This window comes from Pristis pectinata, chromosome 29, assembly GCF_009764475.1.
Source record: "Pristis pectinata isolate sPriPec2 chromosome 29, sPriPec2.1.pri, whole genome shotgun sequence".
NCBI lineage: Eukaryota > Metazoa > Chordata > Chondrichthyes > Rhinopristiformes > Pristidae > Pristis > Pristis pectinata.
Genome location: NC_067433.1, coordinates 21,757,799 through 21,771,377, shown reverse-complemented (window position 1 = coordinate 21,771,377; position 13,579 = coordinate 21,757,799). Strand labels below are relative to the sequence as shown.

The window sequence follows — 13,579 nt, the reverse complement described above, 5'->3', positions numbered from 1 at the left end:
TAGTTTGAGTCACCTGTGCCTACCAGGCCTGCGTTGCTTAACAGAGCAGTTTGGGAGCTGTGTTTATGTAGCAGGACTAGTGAGCCAGTTTGAGATCTAATAATCCAATTATAACCCCATCAAGGATATTGGTCAAACTGAACTCAAATTGAATAATAATGTCATTGTCATTCGAATACTGGGTTCACTGCTCTTTCTGGGATGGAACCGTATGGGGTATGATCCACATATGCCTCCTGTACAGAGCCAAGTGGCAGATTTCCTATTGCCCAGGAAACATTTTGTTTGCGCTGAAGAAAAGTGATGACCGTCCCAGGTACCAGCTTATGAAAGACTGGTGCACACTAGCCCAGTTATCCCTGCAGTCCTCAAAATATTAGACCATTTTCCAAAGCTGACAGAGTTCTCCAGGAGACAGTTAATGTAATCAAATCTATTAGAAGTTTAGACTCTGGTAGCTTTGATTATCAATGACAAGCTATAGAGAGTCTTCAAATCGAGGGCATCTTCCATCATTTGAAAGACTACCATTGTGCTGAAAGAGACAGATCTAGACCAGACACAGTTAGCACAAAGCTCAGCATTGACGAGGCATTGTATTCGGCAGGGCTGTATCTCAGTCTCTAAGCTCATGGTTCAACATCATCCTCGTTTTACCATTGTCGTTAGGTCAGGGAAACAAGAGGAAGTCATTAAGGGATTGGTGGAAGAGATCTGGAGCTGAACAGCTGCAGATGAAATGATGACCCACAGGATAGAATTGCAGCACGGGTAGACATTCATGTGAACCACGTAAGCACACACACCAACTCATCAACACTACAGAATCCTGACATTTCCGAACATGACTGAACGTAGAACAGCAAAGGAACAGGCCCTTCGGCCCACAATGTTGTGCCAAACTAATTAAGCTAAAGACACCTAATCCCTTCTATCTGCACATGGTCCATATACCTCTATTCTCTGTACTTTCATGTGCCTATTTAAGAGCCTGTTAAACTCCTCTATTGTATCTGCCTCCCCAACACCCCTGGCAGTTCATTCCAGGCACTCGGCATTCTGTGTATATTTTTTTAAAAAATCCCCCCGCACATCTCCTTTGAACTTTCCGTCCCTCAGCTTCAATGTATGCCGTCAGGTATTAGGCACTTAGAGCCTGGGGAAAGAGATACTGACTGTCTACTCTGTCATTGCCTCTCGTAATTTTATAATGTTTGACTAGTTTCCCCTCAGTCTCTGCCGCTCCAGAGAAAACAACCCAAGTTTTCCAGCATCTCCTTGTAGCTCTTACCCTATAATCCAGGCAACCTCCTTGTAAACCTCTTCTGTGCCCTCTCCGTAGCCTCCACATTCTTCTTCTAATGAGGCAACAAGAATTGCATATTGGGGTATCCAAAATTGGAAAATTAGCTACTCAATGGCAATGAGTAATTCTACGTGTATTCCACTGTTGATTTAATGAACACAACCATTAGTATGTCATGCATACTTAAATTATTGCCCTCTGACCAAATTATGGGAATCGTATCTCAACATATTTTTACTCTAATATTTCATAGTCTAAGACCTCACATCAACCATGGAATTTAAATTCTCAAATCCCTTTCTTAACTGTAATTCTTAACATTTGAGAATGCAAGGAATTTAGTGGATAGTTTCAAATTTTCAGAATATCATGGTAAGTCTGAAATTTCTTGACCCTGAATTTCTGGTATAAAAGGTTGCTCCCCATTTTCTGACAACTAACCACTGGAAACCAGATGCAATTGCATCTAATTGCCCCATCAAAAGTTGCAGCTGATGGCATCATGGTTCCAGCCCAAGGAATCCATTGCCTGACAGAAAGAGGCTCAGCGTACAACCTCGAGCTGAACTCTGTGTCCCATAGAATCATCATCACACAATAAATGCATGCCTTCAGGTTCATTATATTATCTGTGGCCATATCTTGCCCCGCCATCTCCTACTGAGCTGCGAGTTTTCTCTGTGCTATCCTGGACTGGATAACTTTCACTTCCCCGGGTGCCTCCCAACATGCTTTCTCTGAATCTTCATATTTACCAGTTCTTTGCTGTCTCTCCCAATGCACACAGGGGCCGTTAAGCTATCACCCCTTTTCACTTATTTACAATGGTGCTGGAACTTGAACTTCAGTTTAAAATGTAATTATTTTTCCAATAGCTTAACTTCCTGCTTTCCCCGCAACGAACCACAGCCTCATCCACCTTTGCAGCTATTGATCCAGAACCAGATGTACCTCTTACCAAGCTGTTCCAATACAACTAAAACATTGGCATCTGCCTAACAATGTGGAAAATTAGACAGGCTTGTCCTGATCGCGGCAAATCCAACCTGCAAATCTGGGTAATTATCACTGCTTCCGTGCATTGTTAATTATCAGCAAAGTAATGGAAAGTATTATCGTAAGTTCCGTCAGGTGGCACTTGTAATAACCAATGAAACGGTGCCTGATTTTGGGGTTTTGCCAAGGCCATCACTCTCCAGGAGAACCAGGCCTTGGTTCAAATATAGTGATACTCAGAGATTACTGGTCTTGGCAGCAAGGCAATATTCCATCGAAGTTCATGGTCACCTCATGGTGAAATGGTTGGAATCCTACCTCACACGAAGGGAAATGTTACCGTTCAAGGTCAATCATGCCAGTCTTGGGGCATAACTGCTGAAAGGCCGTGGGTTCTGTGGAGAGTGATTCGCCTCAAACACCAATGTCTTTAACCATCCGCGAATGAGAGGTCAGGAGAGGGGTCTGAAACCCAATACTTGCTTGGATGAGTGCTGCTCCAACAAGGCTGAAGATGCTTCACACAATTCACTAAAAGCAGTTTGCTTAGTCGGTACCCTATCATCTACCTTGAACATGCACTACTTTCATCACCAACACAGGGTAGTTGCAGTGTATTCTATATGCAACATATTTTGCTCACATTGTAACTTGCCAACCCTGGTGCCGTATAATTCAGACTGATAAAGGCAGCAGGTGAATGGATCATCAGCTGCTGCAGCTTCCCCTCTAGTTTCACACTTTTCGACTTGGAAATGTAACGTTTATCCTTCGTTACCTCTGCACATCGTACTCTTGGATCCTCCTGTCCAACAGCTTTATGGGTGTAACTTCACCAGAATTTGGAATTGTTTCCTTCTCTGGATGTCCATTCACTGATTCCGTGATCAGTCGATGTTTAGGTATCAAGGGGAATGGAGTTATTGAGGTGATCGACCATTTGTTTTGAATGTCGAAGCAGGCACCAGGAATTGAATGGCCTACTGTTACATAAGAAATAGGAGCAGGAATAGACCATCTGGCCTGTCGAACCTGCTCTGCCATTCAATACGATTATGATTGATCTGGTCGTGGACTCAGTACCACCTATCTCCCTTTTCGAATAACTCTTAATTACCGTACTATGCAAAAAATCCATCGAACCGTGTCTTCAATATATTTAATGAGGTAGTCACTACTGCTTGCCTCGGCAGAGATTTCCACAGATTCACTACTCTCTGGGGAAAAGCAGTTTCTCCTCATCTCCTTCCTAAATCTACTCTCCTGAAACTTGAGGCGATGTCCCCCATTTCTAGTCTCACCTACCATTGGAAACAATTTTCCTGCCTTTACCTTATCTATCCCTTTTGTAACTTTATTTAAGATCCCCTCTCATTCTTCTGAATTGCAGCAAGTATAGTCCCAGGCAACTCAATCTGACCTCATAGGCTAACCTCTCCTCTCCAGAATCAACCTGGTGAACCTCCTCTGCACCACCTCCAAAGCCAGTATATCTTTCTTCAAGTAAGCAGATCAGAACTGCAGGCAGTACTCCAGGTGCGGCCTCACCAGTACCCTGTCCAGTTGCAGCATAACCTCCCTGCTCTTACATTCAATCCCTCCAGTAATGAAGGCCAACGTTCCATTTGCCTTCTTGATAACTTGTTGCACCTGCAAACTAAGCTTGCGATTCATGCACAAGCACTCCAATGTCGCTTTGCACAGCAGTGTGCTGCAGTCTTTCACCATTTAAATAATAATCTGATCTTTTTTTCTTCTAAGGTGGACAAACTCTCATTTACCAACGTTGTACTCAATCTGCCAGCCCTTTGTCCACTCACTTAACCTTTCTATATCTCTCCGCAGACTCTCCGCATCCTCTGCACAATTTCCGCACAATTTCCACTCAATTTAGTGTCATCAGCAGACTTGGATGTCGCCACACTCTTTCCCCTCTTCCAAGTCGTTAATGTATATCATGAACCAGCACTAGCGGGCCCAGCACTGACCCCTGCGGCACTCCGCTCTCCACTGATTGCCAACCAGAGTTGGCAACCAATTTGATTCACCCAATCTATGTGCAAGTTAAAGTCCTCCATGACAACTGTCCTGATACTGTTGCCATGTTCGTGTTATTTTTCTTCACAAGAAATTGTAGCAGGCAAGAAAAGTCTCTTCAATATCCAGCATCACCTCAAGGGGTGAATATGGATGGACAACAAAATGCTTGCCTTGCCTGTGATGCCTGCCTATGCCTTTGGTGATGAGTATTACTGATTATGTCCTTCTCTCTGCCACGATATTTATGATGCCTTGGGGCACATGATCTGAAATCCATTTCCTGAACCATTTCCATTCCCGTGCAACCCCTCCAGTCCTTGGTGCCATCTGCGGGTCTCCCTGTGTTTCTCTTGGATCTTTTCTATCTGATTATTCCTGAGAAGTTCTGAAGGCTTTTCTCTGCACATTAGTGATATTGATGGAGATCCTGTCTGTACAAAATCCCCTCACTGAATACCTGGTCCAGGTTGCTACGGTTTGTGAGAAAAATGTCTGGCAGATCAGTCACCACGGACAAATGATTTAAGGGAATGTATGCTCATCCTTGTAATTGGCTGTGGCATCTGACTATTTTAAATTAGCAGAAATTAATGTGTTAATCTGATGGTGATTTCTTTGTTCAAGCTGTAACCTGCTCTTAAAAGTTCTCATCCATTCCAAGCCATTAGATGTTCGATTTGCTTAATTTTGCTTTTCAATGCAAATCGTAAATGTTGCAAGTGTGGGAAACAATTGCATCATGTTCATAACACAAGAACGCGTGGTTCTTTTCTGGTTGAAGGTCATTGACTTGAAATACAATCTCTGTATGTATGCTGTCTGATTGGTTGAGCTTTCACAGCATTTTATATTTTCAGATTTTCATCATCTGCAGTGTTTTTATTTTCATTGGTGGGTCATGTCAGTAATCTGGTATATCATTTGAAATTGTGAAAGTAATCGCATTAAAGCTATTGAAGTGTCAGTGATTCTTCATTCTGCTACAGCAATGCTCTGATTTGTAGTTTGTTTTAGATATTCTTTTTTGCTGTTAATGATAGAATCAACAGAATTATAGATTTGTGGAAGTAGTTGCCCAGTGAATGCTCTTGAGCTTGAAACAATTTGTCTCATCACTGAACAGGTATTTCCTGAAGGTATACAGTCATAGCACAGAAACGTGTCTTTCACAAACATGACCATAAACTCCTACTGATGCTAACGTTACAGTGACCCATTTTATTCTCCTTAGAGTCAACCCTTGTGCCCCCCCCCCCAAAAAAATTGTATGCCGTTTACCTATACACCTGGGGAAATTTACAGTGGTAATAAACCTATCAACCTGCATGTCTTTGGGAAATGGGAGCATCCAGAGAAAGCTCAGCAGGTCACAGGAAGAACATTCAGGGTTGTTGGAGCTATGTGGTAGCAGCTCTACTGACAGCACGACTTCTCATGTTCGCCATATCTGGCAAGCCACTCCTCAATTTTTTCATTACTTTCCTTTGTAGAACATCATTGACCTCGCACAGAAGGGGAAGCAGACAGACAGTTCCATACTCTTCCTCAATCTGGTGTCAGGGAAAGGTTCCCGGGCCCGGAGGGTGATGTGGCAATCATTCGTGAAGATGCGAAATGTGTTACCAAAGCTGGACACAATACTGAAAGAAATCCAGGAATTCGGTACGGTAAAATAAAGACAGATATTACAACATCATATTTAATGATAACGTTAGTTGATCTGGTTTCCTGAAATCTTACTGATTTATACAGGTTCTGATCAATTTGCAAACATGAACATGGCCCGAACTTCATTTGAATTACCTACTCAATTGAAAGGTAAGATATGAAATGCAGATTTCACACAAATTACTTCTTGAAATCTAAAACTTTAACACACGTTTGTTCAGAACTAGGTGGAATCTGGAAATGAGAAGGTCACAGGCAAAAGAGCATGATGGCGTTCTCTTGGAATTCATTGTCAATCACAATCAGCCTGTGAACTGTCAAGATAATGTATCCAATTTCTCATCTGCCTTGCAGATATTTTGGGGAATTATTTCATCTGTTAGTTGAATTGATGAGGCTATGGATCTGGCAGGGTCCTGATGCACTGTGAAACTTCATCCACACCTGTATTGGTCCCACTGTGTGATGTGAACTTCCACATTCACTGAAATCCTCCAAACCTCTGTCAACATCCGGATGCATGGGGAGTCCACATATATTCCTGCCGGGATCCAAATACACTGTGAAATTCCTCACGTACCAGGTGGGGACTTAATGGACTGTGAAATTCCAGACACCCCTGGCAGTGCCCTAACACACTGTAAAACCACTCACAGACCTGGCTGGGCCAGAGATTGTGAAATCCCTCTCATATCTGGCAGGCCCATATACACTGTGAAATGTTTCTCAGAACTGGCACAGTGCCGATACACTGCGGAAACCCCCTGACGCACCTGGCAGGATTCCGACACACAGTGCAACCCCCACACACTCCCGAGAGAGTCATGACGCACTGCAAAAACCAACCGCACACCTGGCTGGGTCACGGTGCACTGCAAAACTTGTAAATAGATGTGCTCTAGTGAACCATTATGAGCAGACAGGAAAGGCAGCAACTTTTTACAGATCTATTACTTCTATACTGAGATTCCATTCTTGCAAAACCCCTGTCCTGATCCAACTGTGCGTTTCTGCATGCAGTGAAAATGTTCCTGTCAGGAACTGAGGAAGTGGGTTGGTGTGCAACATTGGGTTGTGAATTCGTAGGACAAATTGTGTTGTTAATCAGTGTAAGGTTCGTTTTGAGACGATGAAATGATACTTGCCAAACAGAACATTAATCCCGCAGTTAAGCAAGGACGAGGCAACATTCAGAGTGGATGTGTCGTTAGGGACTTCCACTTAAGAGTTAAACATTACTCTCTCCAAGCAAGATGGTGGTGGGAATATGGAATGTACTGCCGGAGGAAGTGGTGGATGTAGGTTAAATTAGAACGTTAAAAGACATTTGGACATGTATGTCGATAGGAAAGGTTTAGAGGGATATGGACCAAACGCAGGAAAATTTGACTAGTTCAGGAAGGCACTTTAGTCGGCAAGGATGACTTGGGCTGAAGGGTCTGTTTCTGCGCTGTATAACTCTGATTCTAATACTCCTTCCATTCAGGTTCATTTTGGACCCATTACAACAACCAATGGAAATGTTTCTTTTTCCAGACGTATCCCACAGTAAATAGGCCCAAGTGAATCTGTGGGACACTTGATTGTTCATATATTTCACCAGTTGGTGGGAATTAGGTTTATAATTCAAACTTGTGAATATGTGGTACAAAAATCGAGAAATCAGATTCATCGAAGTATGGTAGAATTGATAAAATATTTTTTTAATTTCTGAGTCTGGTGGAGTCCACATTGCACAAGTAAACCAATTCTGGCAAGAATTGAGCCAGTCTAATCCCCACCACTCCATTTTCCCATTGTCCACGAGAACACTCATCTTCTCTTTCACTCAGTGTTATGTATCTCCAATGTAGGTAAGCAATTATTGCTCAATTAGCATTTGTGAGAGGTAAAAACCTCTTGCTCCTGAGAATCAAGTATTTCTTAATTACTTGGTGAGCTATCTTCCACTAATGGTGGAAATTTCATTTATGACATTGGGCTACCCTTGGACTACAGGACTGTCTTCCAGTGGAATAAAATATCGAGGTCCCCAACACCTCTCTCTCAACCTCAGTTCATTTTAGAAGGTCATCAAAAAAAGTTTTGCTTTTTCATTTTGGCAGGAACATTTTCCTTCAGTAAAGAGCTTGCAGAGTTGCATGAAATAATATTCCAAAATTATGAGGTGAAACAAGATGTTTATCTGTCTTTTCTTATTCTCTCCCTTTCTGTGTTTATAATATTTGGATTAACAACTCACACTCCAGTATACAGTATCTGTAGTCTCCTGTGAGACCATGTTCCCGATCTAACAATTAAGAAAGTCCTAAAGAGGTGTAGGGGGTTAGGGCAGGAACGTCCAAGTTCAGATCCTAAGAATTTGAAAGATATGATTGCCAATGGTAAGGAGCTTAAAACGTGGGAGGAGGAGAATACCTGAACTGGAAGAGCACCAGGGCTATGGGGGAGGGGTGTCAGCTGGAGCCAGTTTTGGTAGATGATGAGGCGACATGAGGGTTTCTGGAAAGGAATTGGAAATTTTTCATCGAGGCATTTCTGGGCCAGTAAGAATGGGTTTCTGATTGAACGGGACTCATTGCAAGTGATGGCCAACGAAGTTAGAGCCAAGCTCGAGTTTGCAGGATTTGCATGGAAGGTGACAGACTGGAATAGAGAGAATGGACAGTTTCAGCCATAGATGTGGGAGCTACGGGTTTTGCAATGGGTAGAATTAGGAGCTCAGCTGAAGCTCGCGTTCAGGTGGAAATGCTTCTTCCTCCCAGTACACTGGAGATCAATGCAACCAAGTCAAGAACTGGTACCCTGTCTAGCCGAAACTACTATCGTCCCACTCCATAGAATGCCAGAGATAATCTACCGAAAGGCTGCAGCAGCAGTAAAGCACCTGTAAATTCACAACCTGTCCATCTTCCAGTATACCCAGCACCCTAATTCCTCCACATATTTTCAATGTCTGGTCGCGTTAAAGCAGTTTGGTTTAGGACAAGGATGAGAAACGTGCTCCTAATGGTAGGTGTATACTGTAGAGCAGGGAGGACAGTATGTAGAGTCAGGGCAGCACAGTTGTTCAGGGATTGGAAACGCAGCGCCTCTTTCCACCCACACTGGTTCAATCCTGACCTGATGCTGTCTGCGTGCAGGTTGTACGTTCTCCCCGTGCCACATGGATTTCTTCTATTTGGTCTGGTTTCTTCTCGTGCCCAAAAGATTTTGGATTGATGGGTTTACTGACAGCAGTAAATTACCACCATGGTGCATGTGAGTGGCTGAATTTGGGCAGGTTTGATGGGAATGTGGGTAGAATAAGTGTATTAGTGTGAGTGTGTGCTTGATGGTCAATGTGAACAGTGGGTTACAGAACCTCTTTCTGTGCAATGTGGCTTCCACGGTTAATTTTATATTAGAACATCTGAGCTGAATTTTTCAAGGAAGTGACAAGACAGATTGAAGGTGGAGTGGTGGATGTGGTAGGTATGGATCTTAGCAAGACATTAGACAAGGATCCCCATGGTAAGCTCATCCAGAAGGTCATGAGGTATGGGATTCATTGGAAAATTGACTGTGTGGATTTCGAATTGACTTGCCCACAGAAGTCAGAGGGTGGTTGCAGAAGGGGAGTATTGACATGGTGGTCAGTGACTCGTGGTGTTGTGCAGGGATCTGTTCTGGGAGCCCAGCTCTTGTGAATTTTATAAACGACTTGGATGAAGAAGTGGAAGGGTGGGTTGGTAAGTTAGCAGATGACACACAGGTTGGTGGTGTAGTAGATAGTGCAGAAGGTTGTCGTAGGTTGCAACAGGATATTGACAAGATGCAGAGCTGGGCAGGGAAGTGACAGATGGACTTCAATCCAGGGAAGTATGAAGTGATGCACTTTGGAAGATCTAACTGGAAGGCAGAGTACATGATTAATGACAGGATTCATAGCAGTGTGGAGAAACAGAGATCTGGGACTTCCAGTACATAAATCCCTCAAAGTTGCCACGCAAGTTGATAAGGTGGTTACAAAGGCGTAAGATGTGCAGGCCTTCATTAGCTGGGGGATTAAGTTCAACAGCAGAGAGGTAATGTTGCAGCTCCATAAGACTGTGGTTAGTGTTCAATTCTGGTCGCCACACTCGAGGAAGGATGTGCAAGCTTTGGAGAGGGTGCAGAGAAGATTTACAAGAATGCTGCCTGGATTTGAGAATATGTCTTACGAGAAGAGGCTGAGCGAGTTTGGGCTTTTCTCCATGGAGAGACGGAGGACGAAAGGAGACTTGATGGAGGTATATAAGATTATGAGAGGCATAGGCAGAGTGGACAGCCAGCATCTTTTCCCCAGGGTGGTCACGGCCAATACTAGAGGTCACCCGTTTAAGGTGTGTGGAGGAAAGTTCAAGAGGGATTTCAGAGCTAGGTGGTTTTTTTTTAACAGTGGTGGGTCCCTGGTATGTACTGGCGGGGGTGGTAGGGGCTGATACGATGAGGTCATTTTAGAGACTCTTACATAGGCACATGGATGAAAGTAAGATAGAGGGTTATGGGAGGTGAAGTAGACAGGGGGATGGATAGAATGTGAGTAAGGTTTCGATAGGTCGGCACTGGGTTGAAGTGCCTGTACTGTACTGTTCTATGTTTAAAAAAAGTACGGATTTGTGTCTTTCCTTGGATCTGTCAACTAAGATTTCCATGAATTGAGTTTCACTTGACCCGATGGAAATGGTGAATGAATTCTTTGAACCTTGGCCAGCATGCAGGGAATTGAATTTTCCAGCATCATATTTATATTGAAACAGCTCCTATTCATACCACTCTCTGTCTGTTCCCATGGAAGATGTTCAACAGAAACACAAGGTTACTCTGCGGACACAGACTGAAGCACTGAGAGTGAACACGATCCTGATGAGGGAGAAGGTGAAGGTTTTTCAGCTGGTTGATCGATACGCTGAGCTCACGGTCATTTCCACTGTTCGAAATCGGAGACTCGTGGAACATGAGCTGCTGGCAAGAGGCCGAGACCATGAGGAGTGGAGAGAGAAACATCTCCGGAGAGACCTGGAAAAAATCCGGACTGATCAATTGTTCCAGAGAAGCTTCTCTCAGAGTAAATTTAAATCTGGGAATTCGGCAGCAGTGGCCGGAGTCCCAGGGATCGGGAAAACAACTATGGTGCAAAAGATTGTTTATGACTGGGCAGTGGGGAAAATATACCAGCACTTCCAGTTTGTCTTCAGTTTCAAATTCCGGGAGTTGAACACCATTAACTGTAGAATAAACCTGAGGGAACTGATTCTGCATCAGTATCCTTACTTTGAGAATATCTTGAGAGAGGTCTGGAAGAACCCAGAGGGATTGCTGTTTATATTCGATGGTTTGGATGAATTCAAGCACAGAATTGATTTTGCTGACAGTCGGAGAGACACAGAACCTCAGCACATGTGCCCAGATCCCGAGTGGTGGTGTGAAGTGTCTGACATTGTGTACAGTTTAATCCAGCACAAGCTGCTCCCAGGGTGTTCAGTGCTGGTGACCACCCGCCCCACTGCGTTAGATTTATTGGAAAAGGCGGAGATCAGTGTCTGGGCTGAAATCCTGGGATTTGTTGGTGAGGAACGGAAGAAATATTTCTACAGGTTTTTTGAAGATCAGACGGTGGCAGCAGCTGTTTTCAAACACGTGGAGGAGAACGAGATCCTGTACACCATGAGCTACAACCCCTCTTACTGCTGGATCATCAGTCTGTCACTCGGCCCCTTCTTCACCAAAAAAAACAGGGATCCGCAGCAAGTTCCCAAGACCATCACCCAACTATATTCCTACTATGTTTACAACATCCTGAAAAACCACGGCCGTGAGATTGAAAGCCCCCGTGATGTGTTACTGAGGGTTGGTCAGATGGCCTACACAGGAGTGTCCGAGAAGAATATTATTTTTAACGATGAAGATTTGATCAAGTTCAATCTTCAGTCTTCCCAGTTCCTATCTGCGTTTCTTATGGAACTTTTAGAGAAGGAGGATTCAGCGCAGGGCTACGTGTACACATTCACACACCTCACCATCCAAGAGTTTGTCGCCGCACTTGCACAATTCCTGAATCCAGATCCTGAGATTATCCTGAAACTCCTCACTGAAACCCAGAGCATGGATGGGCGATTTGAGGTTTTTCTCCGTTTTATTGCTGGTCTCTCATTCCCAGGGTCAGCTAGGCCCCTGGAGGAGTTTCTGGGTCCATTTCCTCATCAAACAACCTGCGGAGTGATTGACTGGGTGAAGGAGGAGGTCAAACTCCAGATTGGAAAAGGAACTAAAAGGAGGCTCCTGAACACATTGCACTACCTGTTTGAGTCTCAGAACCGTGGACTGGCTCAGACCACACTGGGATCTGTGGAGACACTTTCTTTTTGTGGATTGCGACTGACACCAATTGACTGTGCCGTCCTGTCTCATGTCATCGGTCTATGTGACACAATTAAACACCTTGATCTGCAGAGCTGTTATATTCAGTGTGAAGGACTCCAGCGACTGACACCTGGGCTGCACAAGTGCCAGGAATTGGGGTAACTTTTAATTTATCTAAGTTATTAATTTGCTTCTTTTAAATGATCAAAAATGTTTGGTTAAAAACCATATGCAGAAGTAGATTCTCTGCATATATAAAAACATTGAGCAATGAATGACAGAGTACAGCTCCGGGCAATCATCTGTCATTGGGAGAGCTAAGCTTTCTCACAGGGTTGAGACTACCTTAACTGAGACAAGTCACAGCCCTTTACGCTCTCCAATCCAATCACCTGACACTTGCCTGCCTCACACTGCCTTGGATTCAAGCCCTGCACTGATGGTTGCCAATGGTCAGTCAGTAAAATCTGCCAGTAAGTGTTTCCATTCTGCTGCATTGCCAGAAGCACAGACACACAGCTGTGGGTCTTGCACACAGCAGCCAGCTTCTGGGTAAACCGGAGCAGTGCAGTTTGGAAATCCCTGTAATCCTTCAGCCCATTGTGTCCATATGGACTATCAAATACCCATCTATACTGAGCCACATTACCAGATCCTGTCCGTAGCCTTCCATGCCCTGGCAATTCACCTGCTTGAGAAGGATTACACATACCTCTAACACCCCTTCAGGTAGTGTGTTCTGGATTTTGGCTCCTCTGGGTTGAAAATTGTTCTCCTTTGATCCCCTTCAACATTCTGCCACTGAACACCTATGCCCTTTTTGGAATTTAACATTGCTACTGTGGGGGAAAATTTTTCGTGATCTGCCCTACTTGTGCATTTTCAGTCAGCAACCCTTCCCCAATCTCTCTCCCTTTCCTCCACCAACCCCCCCCCCCCACCGCCGAACCAGCCTTTCTGCTCCAAGAGAAAACAAACCAGGCCTGTCCAGTCCCTCCTCATAAAGGAAACACTTCATCCCAGGCAACATCCTGTTTAATCTCCTCTGCACCCTCTCCAGTGTAATTATGTCCTTCCTGTAGCATGATCAGCACTCCAGTTGTGGGATAACCAAAGTTCCATCAAGTTGTATTGTGACATTGTGTCCTGATTTCTACATCACCTCACCTACCTCTGCTGCCACTT

General features: G+C 44.1%; 1 protein-coding gene across 9 annotated transcripts in view; it reads left to right on the top strand.

Annotated features, from left to right (window-relative positions):
- The window catches only part of LOC127584184 (NACHT, LRR and PYD domains-containing protein 3-like), a 55,015-nt gene that overhangs the window by 21,217 nt on the left and 20,219 nt on the right, over positions 1 to 13,579 (top strand). For 8 of the 9 annotated variants that reach the window (XR_007958361.1, XR_007958360.1, XR_007958359.1 and 5 more), the window contains exons 4-6: positions 5,833 to 6,004; positions 6,095 to 6,160; positions 10,830 to 12,552. Coding sequence is in view for 5 of the 9 variants with exons in the window: in XM_052040768.1 (XP_051896728.1) it covers positions 5,833 to 6,004; positions 6,095 to 6,160; positions 10,830 to 12,552 (1,961 nt within the window). In the remaining 4 variants the exon portion in view is untranslated. Of the gene's footprint in view, positions 1 to 2,181; positions 2,365 to 5,832; positions 6,005 to 6,094; positions 6,161 to 10,829; positions 12,553 to 13,579 lie in introns of all 9 variants that reach the window. The other variant, XM_052040769.1, reaches the window with a different exon arrangement.